This window comes from Numenius arquata, chromosome 1, assembly GCF_964106895.1.
Source record: "Numenius arquata chromosome 1, bNumArq3.hap1.1, whole genome shotgun sequence".
Lineage (NCBI taxonomy): Eukaryota > Metazoa > Chordata > Aves > Charadriiformes > Scolopacidae > Numenius > Numenius arquata.
In genome coordinates, this window is record NC_133576.1 from 111003470 (window position 1) to 111023068 (window position 19599).

Consider the following 19599-nt stretch of genomic DNA (forward strand, 5'->3'; position numbering starts at 1 on the left):
ACCAGCTCAGATAAGTGGTTGTGCCAGTAACTCTGTGAAGAACACACTGACCCAGGCTCCTGCACTGCTGTCATTTGTGAGCTGAGCTATCTTTTGATTACAGAACACCTAAATCCCCTTAGTCCCTAATCCATCTATCTACATTCAGTATTTCTGATCCATAGTGCGGTTCTGAAGTGAAACTATTCTAGATGTATGCCTTTTTTTTTGGCCTTCATATTAAGATTAAAATCCACAGCAAAGGAAAAGAGTTCTCATACCAACTAAAGGACTAGCAACTATTGTAAGGTGGCAACTGTTCAAGCAAAGCGAAAACCCACAGAGAAATGACTATCATGCAGTGCAATCTTAGCATCTTAAAGAATATAAAGACTAAGCCACTGATGACTTGGTAAGGATGATTTGAGAGCCCTCCAAAAAAGAAAGGTATGAAAGTTAACAGTCATTGAAAGGTGGTATCTGAAGCAGAAACAAAGCCAGCAGAAAGAAGGATATCCCATCTCTCAGAGACAACGTTAGGAACTACAGGAATGAAAATCTGGACCCCGCTGAGGACATAATCTGTTGAGGTACCTAGATCTACTCCACTTTTAAAACAGATACCCATTTGAAATTTCCAGCTAATAAGATAGCTAAATACTACAGTACTGAAACATGGGAAGGACTTTAAAGTCCTGATCCACAGGCTGCTTCCACCCAGCTCCAGCGACCAGACAGCACAGACCTAATGCTTTCTTGACACAGCCTGCTGCTGCGCTTACTTGCTAATGCCACAGGGACAGCAGAAAGTGCTGCAGTGGAGCCGGTATCGCAGCAGAAGCAGTGAGAGATGGTGCCTCACCAGTTTGCTGCCCCACAGCCCTGTTGGTGACGAGAGCAGCAGCCGCCAGAAGCGCTCACGGGACTGTCGGCTGACCTACCTGCATCACTGACTCATCTCCAAAGATAGGTTTGCTGCTCCAGTACAGGGAGGCTGGGACCAGACTGGTACCTCCAAACTAGCACCTGACTCTCAGGATCAAAAAGACGGGCACCCTAATTGAGATCAGTCAAAACCTGGCATCACATAGTCTCATAGCTACTTCAAGAAGCTTTCACACAATCATTCCTTGCAAAAGCTTTCAAATTTGGCAGGGAAAAAAAGCGCCTATAAGTTAGACGTAAGTTTGGTTTTGCTATGAATTTCCATTCAGGTTTGTCCAAATTACAAATTGGAAAGTCACCATGTGCTGTCTCCCACTCACATTACACTGGGAAAACCCTGGCAAAATCCCAAATTAAAGTGTTTGTAAATATTTTGCGGAGCCAAGCCCACTTCACCATTAAAAGAGCAGCAGAAACACCACTACCACAGCATGGAAGTAACGAAAGACAGTTCCACCAATCTTATGCACTATCCCCAGACCCACCACAAGGGTTCAATTCCTGCTTCCCTAAATTGAAGGCTCACTATCGGGAGCAAGAGTCAAAGACATTACAAAGTCCTGACAAGAGGAGGAGGAGGAGAGCAGCCCAGTATCCCTTAGTGAAACAGATCTTTGTTCCTGAAGTCCCAATATAAGACTTCAGAGGTGAAATCCACCCCTCTAGGACTTTACTCAGAAAATATATGTAAACCCATGGATCACAAATGTGGGAAATACTGTAAGTTTAGTATTGAAAAGTTGTCAAAGGTACCACAAAACAATAGGTTTTTGCTTTTTATTGAAGTATATTTTCATATGTGATTTCTTTAGTTAAACAGGTTGCAAAGTCAGGCACCCAACAGGTTAAAAAAGCCAGATTTACCCATACGGTCACCATATTTGATTGGACTGATATGTAGAATTAAATACACTTTTTCTACACGTGCATTATACAGCATCTATGCAAAATTATAAATTGGGGCAGAATTGAAGTGAAGCTGATGGTAAAACTGGCACTTAAATTTCTAGTGCTCAATTCTGCAAGGTAGGATTTTTTTTTAATGTACTTTCTAATGTAACGGATAAAAAAACTTTTAGAAAAGATATTTCAGAAATGGTGTTTGCACTTTTTTTTTTGTGCTCTGGATGATTACAATTATATGAGTCTTCATATTTAATTGTGCATTTACTACTTAATTATACATAAATTAATACACATAACCAAGTTTGCTACTTAAACACAATGTCGCAGCATTTTCTCTCCAGAGAAAACAAAGACTCTAAATATCTAAAAGTTTAGAAATTACTTACGTTTATATCTGTATGGTAAATGAGAACACACAATGCTGGCAAAATCTGAAAAGAAGTTCATCAGTCATTACAGCAGAATAAAATTGGCTGTACAATCACGAATCCAAGTACTGCAGTCACAAAGCCTAGTTTGAGACTGCATGAGCATATTGCATTCACACATTTCCCAGCAGCTGGTCATTCCCTCAAAGCATATATTAAAAAATATATGTTATATTTAATAGTTTGTAAAAATACAAGACAGTACTATATTTCAAAGACACAGAGAGAGCAGACTATATTTTGAGGGAAAACAAGCAAACAACACTGATAGGGACATCTCCCTGCCATTTTGAAAGCTTTGTTACCACACATTATAATAAAAATAATTAACCTAATATCAATACATTAAACCCTCTTGGATTAAAGTAAAATTTTATTTTGGTATATTCAAATGGTATATTAAAATAAAATATAAAAATATAAAAAAATATAAAAAAATATAAAAAAACCCTGAGCCACAGTAAGACTGCTTAGAACAGGCGTTTTTATTTGGTAAAAGTATTACTTGTAGAAGTTTCCCCATTCTCTGCTTCATTTTTAAAATTTAATTAAAGTTTAGTTGCTAACAATATGATACTTCACATGGCTTCGAAAAAACTGTATCTACCCTTTGGAATCTATCTTAAAATGAAGAACTTTACATCCATTACAACTATAGTTCTAGTTAAATAGCACCACTTTACTAGGCTGTACCTTCTCTATAAACACCATGTTTGCTCTATTCACCAGTCTGAAAGGATTTTCAGATGCTTCTCTTCTCAAGTGGGGACTTGACATTGACTGCATGTTCACAGTTAGTTGAAACACAAAGTACACTAGGTTCACTAGTTTACTTACATTTCCTCTTACTGAAAATAATTACATTTGAATACTTCTATATACGGAATCACGTTCATAGCCTTTTTTGACAAAAACATGAAATGCTGAGTACGTTAACACTTTATAGTGTGTTAATTTTTTGTTGTACTCATTTTAATATATGGCTCATCAGTCTCTAGTCTTACTCAGTTTCAGATGTTACAAATATCTGTATTACAACCTCAGTAAAAAGCATCTAATTGGTCAAATTACTTCATTTACCAACTGGTAAGTGGCACAAGACTGTGGCAAAAAACATGCATAAATCCATAGTATGACAATGTAAAACATTTGGCCTCTAGCCCAGAGTATAAAAAATTATCTGTCTCGTAATTCTTTATTTACCTCCTGAACTGTCTCCATAGGCGGTGGGGGGTCCTTATTCCTGCAGAGATTTACAATGACCCATGTGACGTTCCGAAGGAAGGTGATGGGAATGGAGGGATTGATGAAGGACAGAAGAGGTTTGACAACTCCCAGTGATATGACATAATCTCTACACTGAGGACCATCACCTACAGAAATGAAAATTGTTGTAAAAGAAATTACATTAAAAATGGAAAATCCTGAAATGTATGCAATGACATGTTGGGATACTGAAATTCTATGTTTCCTCACCAATAGTCTACTACTAACAGTTCGTGTTCAATTAAATATACATACGTATAGATATGTATGTATATTTTACAAGACGCAAAATTTATCCACTTAATATATTGTGCAGCAAGTGATACTATTCTTTAGAAAAAAATAGGATGCACGTATGTAATTCTGGCCACATGAGAAATTACATTAAGCCACGGAACTTAGAGGAAACATAGTCTCATATGATAATGCCAATGTTCAAAAAGTCAAATCCTAAAGTGAAACACTCCCTGAATTCAAATTATCATAACAACAAGAGTTACCTATAATATTTCCGAGAGCCCAGACAGCTTGCTCACAAACATTCTGGTGTGGTGAATGAAGTAGTCTCAAGAAGAGGGGTACTGCATCTACAGAATGCAAAGATCAGATTTCTTTTTACTGGAACATGGTATATGCACAATACTTTCATTGATTAATACAAAACACTGTTGCTACCGTGCCTTATACTAAGAGATGTGTTTTTATTATGAAGAGCATACAAAACCTCAGTTAATCATTTCTCTACATAGCTACAAAGGGGAAAAAATAGACTTGAGAACAAGCAACAATGCTCCTCGCATTTAAACATTCCCCCATATTTCTCAAAGTGATACGCGAGAGCCTCAAGTACGTAGGTGCCAGGTTTAATGTCCTGGTAATTCAGATTTTCCAGTTATCCAAGATCACACCACATACCTAGGAGAATGACATGCCTACTCGTGCAAACGTGCTTCAAATCTTGATTTTAAGAAAATAGCTTCCTCCCAAGAGGTGGCTATAGTTAGTTTCCATATGCAGTGAAGATTTACATCCATCTGCCAGTCCTAAGACACGTTTTAATTTGCTCTTATATAATGCAGGCAACATACCAGCTTAAGGAAGTGATATTGATTTTAGATATCAGTCTCTGGTGAATTAAATAAGTTTAATAGAGCTAAGAAACCATCCCACTGCTATTCCCATGCACTACTTCCCTTCAGACAGCCCATACTGTTTGAAAGACATTAATTCTTGGAGCAATTTTTTAAATCTATGTATGATCATACTTGTCCTATACTCTTTCTGAGCAAAGTAAAATAGACCAATTTATATATCGTTGAAGGAAAGAATATTTTTTCTTGCAGAAATAGTTTCAGAAACAGCTTCAGAAATTTAAAAAAATTGCAACACAATTTGTAAGCGACTGTGAATCAATATTCTGTTGATAATTTAACACATGATAATAAGTCAAAAACCCCTGATGTTTTTTCCTGAAAAATACAGACTGTTGAAGAATAAAGACTACCTAAAATTCCTTCCCTGCCCTAGATGAGCAATTCAGCAATTGCCTACAACTGACAAGTCAGGAGGGACAGCAACACACTGTTGCTTCAGAACACTCTTGCTGTTCTTCTAACAATCACCCCATTTCCATTAGCTCAAGCGGAATATTCTAGCTTCCTTCTCATTACTGGGATTACATTTCAGCCATACGTGTATTCAGCATATTTCAGAGAGGAGGGTCAAGTATGTAGTTTGTATTAGATTGCAATCCTGGTCTACTCTCAAACACACGAATGAAATTATTTCATAGCAGCACACAGGCAGGGGGACAGCCTAAGAAAGCGTGAGTTGCAGGTTATCTGATCTACTGCTCTCAAAAAATTAATTACTTCTGCTCCAAGCTGGCTCCTGCCAATGCTTATTCTGTGTGTATAGTACTTGTCCTCTTTTGCTGGGCCTTCCAACTGACCCCTCTTGATGGCAGGAGGCCACCTTCTTTTGTAGTTAGGCTGCACCAGCCTCTTCTACAGCTGCAAGAGCCTATGGCTTTGTTTCCTCAAACCATCCTTCACCTGAAGGGAGGAGAGCTGGGAGGCTGTTTTCCCTTCGTCATCCCCCGGCCAAAGCAGCAAGACTTTTTGACTAAACTTCTTCCATTTTCTCTTTAGGAGTAAAGCTTGCAAAAACACTTTTTGCTTCTTTAAATTCATTTTATCACATTTTCTTCTTTTCAAGCTATTATTAGCTAAACAGATTTTGGGAGAGACATATCCCAGCCTGAACTTCTATAGTAATCGTTCAAGTAACAGCAATGCTTTTGGCTGTGCTATTATTTCATATTTTCATTCTAATTTTAATTTTTACTTTAGGATTTTTTTCCAGATATTTTTCTGCAAAGCTAATACTATAAACAGCCTTTTCATTAGATTCATTCATTCAAATATGATAACATTGTGGGACTTGAAAAAGGAAGAAAACAATGACTAACCAAAGAACAAGTTGGGAAGGATGAAAAATCTTGGGAATAGATTTTCAAAGATATTTAGACACCAGAAAAGCAATCTAAAAACAGAGGTGTCCAAATCACATCAGGACTTTTTGAAACAAATTCAAGACGTTGATGTTTTTTTTAAAAGGCTTTGGATTTTTATCCAGAGCTCATTTTGATAAGCCCTCTTATTCTATTGCTCCAATATCTTAACTATACAGAATCTAACAATTAGTGAGATATTTTATTAGCTATTTAAATGTACAAACCAGCATTTTGATTTGAAAGGCAGGTTCTTACACTTAGAAAAAAGAAATCAAATATCTAAGTCACCATTTTCCCATATAAAAACACTGAATATGAATCAGCCAAGACAATTTATTATATATTTGCTTACCTATAGTCTCCTGTTTAACAACAAAATGTTGTATTTAGCATGAAGGTGATTGTTTTAAGATAAGCGTGCTGATACATAAAAGCTAAATATATAATCCTGGAAAATTAATTTGAATAATTTATCTTCAATTAACTACAGAATTTATTTCCTATCTCTTTTCGTAATGGAAGTCTCACTGGCTGGGTAAGCAAAGAATGAAGGCAGCACAACAAACTTGGTGTGTACAGGAGGCACTAATCACACAGGCAAGGAAAGGATGGTAATTTTTTTCATTCTGTATTTAAATGGGCAACCTTACATAACTATATGTATTTAACAACTTTAATAAGATTTATGAACATACCTTTGAGGTAGAGAGAGTTAATTGCTAACATAAGTTTTAGCCATAGGGGAATTAACGGTACATGATTTCAGAAATCAACCGAAGAATTAGAAAGAACTAATGTTTTTTTGTCATACTTATATCATCTGCCATTCTCTATCTTCTTTAGGAGAAAATCGGGTCTGGTTTCCTTAATATTAATCGTTAGTGACAGACAGACTGATGTTCAAGAAAAAAATGTAGATTATTTTTTTTTTTTGAGAAAGAGGACGGACACGCATTTATTACTTTAATGATTTTGATAACAAATGCTATTTATTATCCACATACCCCCTTTTCACTTTTACCCACAATATCCATCACCCCCCAAAAACCAAACTGTAATACTTACTAGACTGTACAACAGCTTGAGTCTGTGCAGAAGTGCCTGATGCTATGTTAGTCAATGCCCATGCAGCTTCAAATTGTAATGAAGGACTGTAATGAAATAATTTTATAGTAATAAGTTGAAACATGATTTGCAGATTATTTTATGGTTCATTTCAGTATTACTAGTTGCGCCCACTCTGAGACATTCTACATTTAAGTAGTGCCACTGAGCCAAAAGTTTTAAAGAAAACCTCTAAGCCAGGAATTTCAGAGGAAAAGCTGTAAGGAAAAGAAGATTTTTACATTCTATGACCTTTTGTAAACCACCCAGTATTCTGTCTTCATATTAGCAATAAAAAAAAATAAAAGCAGTAATACTTGTTGAAACACATACCAACCGGTGAAGCTGACTGCTACTCTAGTCAACTAATTATCTCCTGTATGAAAGGTTTCTACCACCCTTTCACATAAAATTTAATTATGCCTCTCTAATGGATAACAGAGACCCCTTCACATCCAGCTGATCCAAACACCATTCATATTTAGAGAAGAAAGTGCAACCGTCTTGCTACCATTAGTCGTTCTCAATAATCATGTCTGATCATAACTAATAAAAACTTCGCCCTTCTAGCATTACATCCCAGATCAAGTGCAAGCTGGTATACTGCAATGAAGACAATTTATCTGCTCCATCACATACAGGGGAAAGATCTAGCATCAATATCAAAAGACAGCATCATACCTGCATTGAAACTGACTTATTAAATGCAGACAAAATTAGTTACAGATATTATGAAAGCTGGGGGAACATCTCTTCCAAGACGCCTGTCAACTGTTGTCTATGCCAACAGCAGTTTAGTAAAACAGTTTGTATGAAGACTGCTGTTCAAGCAAATGCTAACGGTCAAGAGTTCTAGAAGCTATAAAAGAGTTCACAGCTTATGGTGGAAGTTAGCCAACAGTATGGTGTCTGGCTTTGGGAGGAGCAGCAAAAATTTACTGTTAGGTGACTATTTTTCATTTCCATGCTTTTTTGGTTATCAGTTATGTTTTATATATAGCCACATAAGGGAAGCGGGTGCTGTGGCTAAGGTTTTTGGGTTTTTTGTTGTTGTTGGTTTTTTTTGTTTGGTTGGTTTTTGGTTTTTTTTGGGGGTGGTGGTGGTGGGGGTTTTTTTTTGTTGTTGTTGTTTTTTTTTATTAGTTTTCAAAGCATTTTAAGGTTTTATTGGAGATGCAATTGGAAAAGAATTAGATAGGAGAACCTAAGATGTGTAAATAAGAATTTGTAAAAACAAATAGTACCTGTCAGCAGCTACCTATAACCCTTCACGTTCTAGGATCAAACACATTAAACTTCTAGTTCTGGGCTGGTCCTTCTTTTCTTCCTCTTCTGATAAGCTTTCAGTTATAACATGAACAACAGCTTTAACAATCTGTTATACAAAGTCTTTGAAGAGTTTAGCTCTATACTAAATATTGTATAGCAATCACAATTAAACGGACTGCTTAAGATAACGTTGAGTTCAATTTCAAAAGGCTTATTAAACATTTACGAAGTTAAATCATACAAAAACTAGACAGAAAATTCAAATTAAAAGAATTCTCACAGCACTGAACCATTTACTTCTAGAGCAGACAGGAATTCATGACCCATTTTAAAATGCTATTCCAATTTGAACATTATTGCCAGCTGCCTTCTAAGCAACTGTTTTGCTAAACAGCTAGAAACAAAGCTACTCACACTTCATGTTTTAGCAGCCACCAAATTATACCCAAAATGCCAATTTGCATTTCTGAAGTTTCTAGCCCTCATGGCTGCAGAAATAACCTTGAAAATGGAAATACTGTAAATACATTTATGGCTGCCTGAGACCAAAGATAGACTAAAACATTTACCTCAAATGTGTTAATCCCCACCTATCTGAATAAGGGGCACAGATTGTATAATATGGCATTTTTCTTACATGTCATCGAATTCTTACAACTACATTCTCAGTGTTCTCTGCCTCCTTTACTGAAGCTCTTGTTTCCCAACAGAGAATCACAACAGACCGCATGCTCACTGTGTGGTACCATCACATGGGGGAGCAGCACAGAGCCAGAAGGAAACCCACCTTGCAGTGAGAATGAAAGAAGCAAGAAACTTAAGCCAATAACTAACAAAAAAGATGATGAGTATTCTAGCAAAGAGAAGAGCCCTGTTCACAACCAGGCATGTTCTGTGCCTTCACACAAATACACACAGTAAGTCTGAGACAGGTTTCTTAAAAAAAAGCCTGGAATATTCAAACCCAATGAGGAATTTAGTACGGTTTTCTCCATTAGCTGATATGCTTGTGCAAGCTGGAAAAAATAAAAGGACATTTCAGTGGCAGAATAAGTACTCCTGGAGAATGTATGGTTTACCATCATGGAAAATGATCCATTGTGTAAGATTATATGGTGTTATGAATCCTCAGCTTCATTTGAAATAATGAAATGATTTTTTGGATGCAGATTTTCAGTAAAGGTGAACATTTGTAAAAGTATACTTACTTATCATCCCTTTCTAGGCATTTTACCAGAATTGGTAAAATTCCTGATTTTATTAAGTCATCAATAGGTGGATTTCTGTCACTGGATAGGAGTTTTCTGTGAAATTAAATGTAAAAATAAAATAAGTAACTTTCATCATAGAAGGTGTGTAGGAAATACATTTCTGTGCCTTTATTTATTTTTACCTTGCAGCTTGGACAGCACTCAGTTGGATCACTGGGTTGTCACTTGTGGCGTTCTGAAAAAAACAGGTAACAGAAAAAAATTAAAATTCACAGAACACTTAACAACAACAACAACAACAATTTAAATGTAACATACCTGCAGTATAGCTTCTAGTGTTACGTTTTGCTTGAAAAGAAAAAAAAAAAGCTTTAATAATTTTGTTGCTAAATTATATTATTTGTAAACATTTAATACAAACTAATTTTAACAGCGTATCAGTTCAAAATTTTGCTTTCAAATACCTGCAAGACTTCCACTGTGAAAGTGAAAACAGAATACATTGTTTTGAGACACCACCAAAGTTTTAATAAGAATTCCAGAACCAAGGAACTTACTGCTTTGAAGTCAGCATCAACATCAGAATCTTCTAAACTTTCTTCTTGGGGAACGTTTCTTTTTTTCAAAAGATGTTCATCTCTTTTGTTCTGTAAAGGAATGATGAAAAATAAAGACACTTAATGCTTATTAGTACAGGGTGATGATATAATGGCCCCTGTCAAAATAAAAGTTTAGGTAAGATTGCTTTCTTTTAAAAGGCATCTGTAACTGTAACTGCAAACAGAATTTGCAGTATTTCAGCTGTAAGAATCTAGCAGCTTGCTAATCACAGACAGAACTATGACTGTCCATAACATTTGCATGTATCAAAACTTACAGTTTGGGTATCAATTTTCTAAAAAACATTTACAATATACAGATCTGCATGACATTAACATTTAGCCACACCTAACAGAAATTATTTTCCAGTGTAAGATTAGTTTTCATCTAAATCTACTTCAAAGTTCCCTGGTTACATGTATTTTCACCTTGTGTGCAAAGTAGCATTCTCCATGTACACTGACACTTGTAGCATTTCCCACTCCTGCTCTTAGTCTGATTTCTGACTTAAAATAAAGCACCCTACCCAGCCTTAGCTCCTTCAAGGAATTACTGAAGAAAAAAATTACCTTTTCAGTGGTTGAGTACCCATTTAATATTTCTACCTTGCTTAATTAGAATATTTGAACTTAAAGCCCTAATTTAAAAGGAAAGCCATCAAATAATCAATTGTAACTGTATCCAAATGCACTTTTTTACAAACTTAAAATGTCTTAAAAATATTATTGCAAAAGCATGAACTGGTCTTTTCTAAATTTTAGACTTTATCTATTGCTTGGTAGGTCTAGAGGTACAATCAAAGGCAGAAAAGGCAAGGAAGATAATGATGCAGCATGTATATCGGAACACCTTTTTGTGGCTTTGTGTTTGTTTTTTTTTTTAATAAGTACATTAAGATTTCAATCTCTAATAAAGCAAAACATCAAAAAGGTGTAACAAACAGCTATAACACCTAAAACAAATCCATTATACTAGCAAGGAAAGGCAGGCTTTTCAGTCACCAAACAATTATCTGATAGCCAGACAGTACTGATTATACAGATTGTATTATATCATATCTTGCTTATAATATAAACAAAAACCTCTAAACAGAATCACATTTTGAAGGAGTCCCCAGTATTTTATTTTTTCTTAAAAAAACCAGCAACCTCAGGTCCAAAATTTCTGGGACTTGCTTACTTTTTAGACATTTTAAAAAGAATTAAAAAAAACCCCAACTTTTCCAGCCTCACTTTGAAAGGCTAGCAAACAATGTATTAAGTTTTTTTTTTCAGATTAGAGAACGTTAAAGCAATAAACAAGCACCATAATTAAGTACCCCTTTAATGCAGAAGACAACATTCCACAAACTTAACACAGTTTAGTTTTTGTCAAGCTGAAGTACAGAAACTAAATACCAAAAGCCTGCAGGCGATCACCCAGATTAGCTACGGCAGCCTCTCCAGAGCTGTGCCGTAATGGCAACGTACGCTGGGCACATCCATACAGACAAGCACTAAAGGCATTTTGTTGTCAGGTGTTTTTAGAGAGAAGGAAGATGGAAACGAGCAGGCAGTTAAATGCTGAGAAAATAGTGTTTTGCAGACAAACTGCATCAGGCAGGTAAACACTGATGGATGGATTCACCATAAAGATCTATAATGTGTTTTTCTACACCAAGTACTTGGCCCTGCCATTTTAAGCAAAGAGCAAACAACATTCAACCCCACTCAATCTGGCTTTGCTGAAGTACACTTCCTTTTCCTATTGCTGGTCTAAACCATAGCCTATACTTTGGCAACTGCAGGGGCCGGACCCCATTTCTAGAAGGCTTCACCATGACCATATCAGCTTTTCTCCCCAGTGCACGTCTACTACACACATCCACCCGTGGAGGGAGCAGCTCCTTCCTGCCTCGGATGAACGTTTCCCACAGGATCAGCTGTGCTGTTGTGGCAAAATAAATCAATACTAGGAAAAGGGATTGAAGCTGGAGAAGGTCCTGATGTCTTCAGTCAACTGTCCTCTTCCTACCCAGAGGTATCATCACAAATCACGGTGGTGAGTGAGTCCACTCGTGTGTGAATGTACAGGGAGACGTATGTAGTTATGAGGGTGGCAGACACTGGTCCAGCAGACACTCCCTGTCTTCAGAAAAGGTGGAGTCTGAAGGAACCGGGGTCTTACTGCAGAACCGCCGCCACTGTCTGCTGGAGCAAGTTAAATGTTTTGTATTAAATCATTTACTGGGAAGGACTGAGTTTCTTTGTCATTAGCAGCAAACTACTGTGGTACAAGGCAAGGTTTTCCAATTCTGTTCCTTCTAAAATGTTTGGCTGGATTTTCTAGATCTCATGCTCAGAATATCCAGGGAAAGAGCTTTGCAGGGTTTTTCTAAAATACGTTTGATGTAAGAACTGTTATCTACACTGATTCACCTCATGATATCTACTTATTTCTCAACCAAATAATTTGGTCTCAGCCGTGCTCAACTGCGTGTTCCGCAACACCTTACAATACAGAGAGGTGATCCTTTATTTTAAATTTCTGTAAAAAAAGCCTTTTAGATGCCTCTTGAAGATCCTTTGATTCAAAACATGATGAAATACCTAGAATAGTCGCGAATTTCGCAAATGAACTATTTTTATTGAACTTACTGAAAAGAAAATTCTAGTTAGGAAATGTCACATTATCTCATTTGTTATTTTCAGGTTTCTTCCGTCAGTAAAAAAAATGTAAAGCTTTTTAAGAGCTCAAACAGTAGATTCTCCCATTTTGGTGTTTCACACCACCATGTTAGTAGATTCCTGAATCTTCTGAGCTTAAGGAACTGCCTCCACATTTGGGGATAGGAACTGGTATACTGCCATTCCACGTTGCTCCTCACAAAAGCATCTGCACTGGCACGGGATGGATGCACCTCAGAGAGCTTCAACTAAAATCCCTCAAAATGCAAAGGGTATGCAAGAGCCATTTAAAGTCATATCACTTCACTGCTATTTTAAGTGGAAACTTAAATAAGGCCAAAGCCCTCTCAATTATGTTGACATTAAATAGATGGCATCCATTCAGAACAAAGATCATATTATTAAAATGGATAAGAATATTCAATATTCACATACATGGGGGCTCATGCGTGTTACTTCCACCCTCAATACTTTTCCTCCCAAAAAGATATTAACCACAAACAGTTCAAACCACATCATGCATTTTCTAGCTTGAAAGATCTAGAAGTTTTTAGATGCAAAAAACAAAGTCACACTTCAACAACTGTGGTACTGAATATGAATGCATATCCCTCTATAGAGACGTGTGTCTTTTCAACATATATAATTACATCATTTTGAGTGATCAGTGTTTGTCAGAGTTGTGCTTCTGTTGGAGGGCTATGGTGCCCAGTTACTCCAGAAAGCAAGAATGAAGATTATCTTGAGATCTTCTCTCAAACATCCCGAAATACCAGGATGGCAGCGGCTGGAATACAGAGAATACAGCTGGAACAAAGCAAGAGTCCCACTGTGGGTGACTGAACAGCATCCTCACAGAATGGCAGGAAAGACCTGAATGGCCTTCAGCAACCAAACAGCTGAAAAATCACCTTCCACAAACACCAGGCAGTAAGTCTAGAGCACGCCAGTGGACAAAGCACTTGATTATTCCATTCCACTTTACCTGAAGAACTTCAGAAAGACTACCTGCCAGTAACCATTATTTGATACACTCATCATGTTTATTCACAGCATGCGCACTTCTATACAAGTATCGTTCGCTGAAATAATTTGGTTGAATAGTATTTAGAGGGGCAAGCGCAAATTCCCTCTGCTTGTGGCCATAAAATGGGTGGTGAACATGTTTCTTTTTTAAGTTCTTCCAACTCCCTAGAAAACTTTCAGGGACTTGGCAAAGAGGAAAGAAGGGCAGGGTGTAAATGAACGCTCAGATACAGAAGAACAGTAACAGGTAACTTGTGTCTCTCCTTCAAGCAATTGTCCACGCATATGTATGTTGATGCAGTGTGTATCTCCAAACAGTACATAGTGCTACTCACAAAAAACTCCATTTACCTGGAGAAGAGTCCAATGAATCCCTAGATGAACACACACTGAAGGACTGTTCTCCTAACTGCAACAGTAGGCTGAGAGGTGAAATAAAATGGAGCTCCAACTAACTGTTCTGCGGCTATCAGGAATAAAGACATCCCACTGGGAAGCCACTGATGGTGAAGATGGTAACAAAGGAATGACATTTCAAACTCTGGCCCATCAAACATACATAATCTAGGCTTAAATTCCACTATGGTACCTCGACAAGAGGAAAACAGCATCAGGCTAATTAGAAATCTTAGCATGGTAAGACTGAGCAACGCTGAAAAGCCTTCTATTCGTAGCTGCATGTTAAAGATGGCCATAAGACACACCATAACTGAGCTAACCAAGAGCCCAGTTATCTCCCGTTCCAGCAAGTTAATAGCTCCTTAGAGAGCCTTTTATACCTGCATACACAACTATCCAATTCCTTTGGCAACATGAGTATGCCTAAGAGAATACTTCCTAATGTTAATGTTAGCCAAAATAAGTATGAGTAAGCATGTATATTCTAATGCCAAAATATTCTACCATCCTTAAGAGACAGAACTGAACTTCATAGGACATAACTGACCACAAGTTGATGCTGGAACTTCTGTGAATGCAGGCAACGTCTTCAGGCTGTCAGTCATATGGTGCAACGGGCTCCAGAAAAAATGACCTCAGCCAGGGAAAGTAAGAGTGAGCAAGAATGTTCCTGCAGCTACTCACTGTTTGCAGATGGTTGGACTGAAAAACAACTGTCAAGAACATATATAGAGGAGCTTCCACAGCAGCCTGAAGCAGACAGGCTAGTACTTACTGAGAAGCACTACAAATTTCTTACTAGGGAAAAGCAATTCTTATTACCATTTCTTATAAAGTCAAAGTGTCCATGGAACTTTCTAGTCCTAAAAAGCAGCTCTAAGGCTATTTGAAACAGCTCTGTCCGTTTGCAAAAGCATCCAATTCCTGGACAGCTAAACCACTGTATACAATAATTTGATAGATTCCCCTGCATAAGGTAAAAGAACATGATTTGCAGCTTGCCATGACCTTAAAATGGTTGCATTTTGTCATACTGTAACAAACTCAAAACTTCTTACCTAAATCATAACAGCAGCCTCTTCTGCAGGCTCCTGTGGTGACAATGAAGATAAATGAGCATACCTGGATATAGCTGCCCTGTTCAAAGACTGGCAAGAGAGCATTTTCAAAGGGTGAGGCATCGGACTGTAATCCCTGATAAAGGGTCACCAACAAAACTAAGCAGCTCTCCTTCAAAAGGAAGATTCTCAATCACTGCCTGAACCACAGGTGCTATGCACAATAAGATTTCAAAGTTTATGAACAGCAGCTGACTGCTGGTTACGAGCTTCTCAACATACTGGTAGAAAACACCCTACAACAGGTTTCTGTTCGAACAAAAGGCATGCGGACATACACGCCAGGGCAAAAATGCCAAATGGTTAGAAACAACAGCAATGATGCCATGAGTGCACTTTCTTGCCCAGTGTGATGATCTGGTTAAGAGTTTTTGATGACAAAGACCCATAGTACGCTTCACTGACAGTTGGAAGATCAGGCTGCATGAACAGTAAATATACAAATCCAGGATTCCAAAAAAAAAAAATCCCTATCAACGCAAACATGTTTTGAAGACAACATGATTACCAGAAGAATAATCCTTGTGGGCAAAGAGAATGCCCATTATACTATGTGTTGCATTCCACTTCGTACTATAGGACATGGCCAATAGGATACTCTAATGAAGCTGTGAAAGGTGTTAAATGTAATTTTATACATGCTTTTCAGCATTTGACACATGGCAAAACTCCAGTAAGTGTCTCGGTTTCATTGAAAAGCTTCAAGATCAAAAGGGAAAATAAATAAACAAAAACATCTTTGCCCTCAGGTAACAAACACCATTATAAAACACTTCTTCAGGTCAGGGAAAGGTTTAGGAACTCAGTGGCTAGTAGGAAGAAGCTTTTTTGGCACAAAAGTAACTTTTGTGCCAAGGTGTTTAAGTCCTCTGTGGACAAAGAACAGAACTTCAAGAACACCTCAACATTAGGAACTTGAGTGCCAGCCAGCATTAGCTATACTCGCAGATGACAAGAGTTCTTTCCTCTGCTCTTATATCCTAGAAAGAATAAAGCATCAGGACAGTGATGGAGGCAGATTCAGGTTGTCTTGACATCCCTTTAAAGTTACCACTGTTGTGACAGACCGAGCTGAACTTCTAGGTTTCACTTACATGTGATCTCCAATTTTGGGGTTTTTTTTTGGGGGGGGGCGGTGGGTGAGAGCACCTGCCACCGTCCATCATGAAGAAAAAGAAAATGCCTCCCATGCCAACCTCATTGTGGTAAAGTGATGCTCTGAAAATCTCTACTGAATACCCACTTAATAAAAGTTTTCTTAGGTGGGCTATCTAGCCTGAGTGAATTTCTAGTACCAGCTCTTGGAGATGAACCTAGGGAAAGATTCAATTTCTTTAACGGCTAGAAAAGGAACATTAGTTGGTTCTAGTCACTGTCTTAGAACTCATTAAAACCTACAGACATTTAAAAAAAAAAAAACAAAACTGTAAACCTGTATAAAGGCTGAACAAGTCAATCTGATGATCCTGTAATCAATGGATATCAAAATTATACCCTACATGCTCAGTGAAGTAGGTCCCTTGCATCCAAAGGTGATCAAACAGATTCCAAGATTGTTCTTCAAATAAAGAGCACAGCTACAGATGGGCAGCTAGAAGACAAAGGTGACTTTTCGACATTTGAGTTCTGCTGACTTCCCTTTGTGACAAGGGACAGCAGTCACAATGTTTCTGTTTGGCACATCTTTCTCAGAAGATGAGCAGGTTGATGAAAAATAAGTAGATGCATGTGTGTGCACTAGTGTGTGGCCCAAAATCCCCAAGCATAGACTGCAAAGACTGAGGCTATTAAGTTAGGCAAAAGCATGCTCTTATTAAAATAGACTCAAGCAAGGCTCCAAGGAACCTTTTTCATAGCCCTTTTCAACTTAGTCTCCAGAAGAATACATTGAGAATATAATCTTCCTCTTCCTTCCTAGTGTCTTTTCTTCAAGGAATCAATCAAGGCAAGGTAGATGCAAGATTTCACCCAAGAATTTGTGCTACTAACACTGGATAGAGAAGCCTCCATAGAGGAGCATGCTAACCGTGCTTCAGTCTCCCTGTGATTGCAGATGTTTCTTTGAAGCTGGTAGACTTATGCCTAAAAAAAATTTGTACTTTACAGTGAATGAAAAGCTATGTATTCCCATTGAACCGCAAAAGATGTATAACTAAAGCAAGTTTTACTATCCTGAACATGTGGATTTATTTTTTTTTCCTTTTGCATTCTCAAAGTTCCTGAGAACCAGCAAAAGATTTTTCCCAGCCTAGCTCTCCCAGCAAGATAGAGACAGGCTCCTTTCTTCAAGACTCACTACTTCATAGAATTGTCAGATTGGAAGGGATCTTTAAGACTGAGTCCAACCATTAACCTAACACTGCCAAAACCACCACTAAACTGTGTTGCTCAGCACCACATCCACCTGTCTTTTATATACCTCCAGGGATGATAGCTCCACCACTTCCCTGGGCATCCTGTTCCAATGCTTGATAACCCTTTCTGTGAAGAACTTTGTCCTAATATCCAATCTAAACCTCCCCTGTGCAACATGAGGTCATTTCTTCTTGCCCTATCACTTGTTTATTGGGAGAAGAAACCAATCCCCACCTTGTTAAAGCCTCCTTTCAGGTAGTTGTAGAGAGCAATAAAGTCCCCCCTCAGCCTCCTTTTCTCCAGGCTAAACAACCCCAGTTACCTCAGCTGCTCCTCATAAGACTTGTGCTCTAGACCCCTCATCAGCTTTGGAGCTACTGTAGACATAAATAATCTTACATAAGAAAGATCAGAGCAGGAACAAGTACAGTATGCCCAAGAAATGGGTAAAAACCACATATGCTCATGGCTCCATAATTCACCACTTGTTTGGCAAATAATTGCTTTGTCTTGTGTCAAACTTAATTGGCAATTAGAGCTTTCATGAGCTCATGTCTATGAGCTCTCAGAGGCAGCTGAGTTTCCCAAGAAAGTCAAAAATAAACCGTGTGAGAGATGCTGGAAGTTCTTAGGATTCCAGTTAGCAGGCCTTAAAGGAGGACAGGATCCTCTGTTTCTGCTGAGGTTAGAAGTGTTAAGGCTTCCTTTGTAGGGTGGCATCTAACTCAATGACCATAGCACTGACCCGGCTAAGGACTACCTAAGCACACAAGCACCTAGAACAAAAGGCTCTCTCGCAGCAATGGAGTTACGGGCTTCATTTAGGCACGAACCTTATAAAACTGAATCCTAACCATTACTCACGAACCCAATCCCCTTTAGAGTGAGACTAATCAGCTAGGTTAGCCAATTAATTCTAGGCTCTCTGTTGCTAACAGAACTGCCTTTGGGTTTCTCTGATGCTGAAATTAAGTGATAAACGTTCTAAATCAGACTTCACCGAGACACTACACTGAGAAGTTTAAATTCTAAATCCTGAGACAGTCTCCATCACCAAAACTTGTCATCTTGTCTGTCTGGAAAGAGAGACAGCTATGTTTTAAGCTCTTAGGCCCGCTGCTGAACTAACAACATAGCCAGAGACCGAGACCATCCTTCCAGAAGTATAGCAGGTCCACTCCCAAAATGCGTAAAACACACGTTCAGCAAGGCCAACATGGAATCAGAAAAGGGCACCTGACCATCAGGAGTGTCATCTGACTGGCTCTCTGTGCCAAAAGCCATGCCTGCACCAGGATTCTGCCAGATGACTGCTACCCTTTTATGTCAGAGATAGCTTTTTTAGTTCAATTCCTAATCAAATCTTAGGTGACTGGGAAAAGAAAAACAAAAAACAAAAAAAAGTGGAAAAAAAAACAGGTAAAGTTTGTTTCTGCATAAGAGCTGTGGTGTGAAGATAGTGAATAGAGATAATATCTTCTTGAAACATAGAATGTGTTGCAAATGCACCTTGATATCTGTAATCTCAAAAGAATAAATACCTCACACTAATGCATGCAGAAATTGTTTACTACCGTTCAAAGCTGTGATTTTTTTTTATTTATTTCATCTTACAAAACAGAGATGTAAGCAACTTCATCAGCTCCATTCATTTAATATTTATACAAAAGTTGATCCAAAAGACAAACCCATGACTATGTAGTGCTTTAACTGTACAGATCAAGAATATGCTCAGTTTGTCTGTTTCCTTCAAAAGCCAGGTGCACACTCAGCATGTGGATAGCTGGGATAAAAAGGAAGATACCCCTTTAT

At 37.9% G+C, this 19599-nt stretch overlaps 1 protein-coding gene across 2 annotated transcripts in view; it reads right to left on the reverse strand.

Moving 5' to 3' along the window:
• Nucleotides 1-19599, reverse strand: part of KPNA3 (karyopherin subunit alpha 3) — a 58425-nt gene that overhangs the window by 11173 nt on the left and 27653 nt on the right. For both annotated transcript variants that reach the window (XM_074157023.1, XM_074157030.1), the window contains 8 exons: nucleotides 10181-10270; nucleotides 9942-9971; nucleotides 9806-9858; nucleotides 9621-9716; nucleotides 7105-7190; nucleotides 4025-4111; nucleotides 3462-3631; nucleotides 2217-2261 (listed from right to left, as the gene is read on the reverse strand). In XM_074157023.1, coding sequence (XP_074013124.1) covers nucleotides 2217-2261; nucleotides 3462-3631; nucleotides 4025-4111; nucleotides 7105-7190; nucleotides 9621-9716; nucleotides 9806-9858; nucleotides 9942-9971; nucleotides 10181-10270 — 657 coding nt within the window. The remainder of the gene's footprint in view (nucleotides 1-2216; nucleotides 2262-3461; nucleotides 3632-4024; nucleotides 4112-7104; nucleotides 7191-9620; nucleotides 9717-9805; nucleotides 9859-9941; nucleotides 9972-10180; nucleotides 10271-19599) is intronic.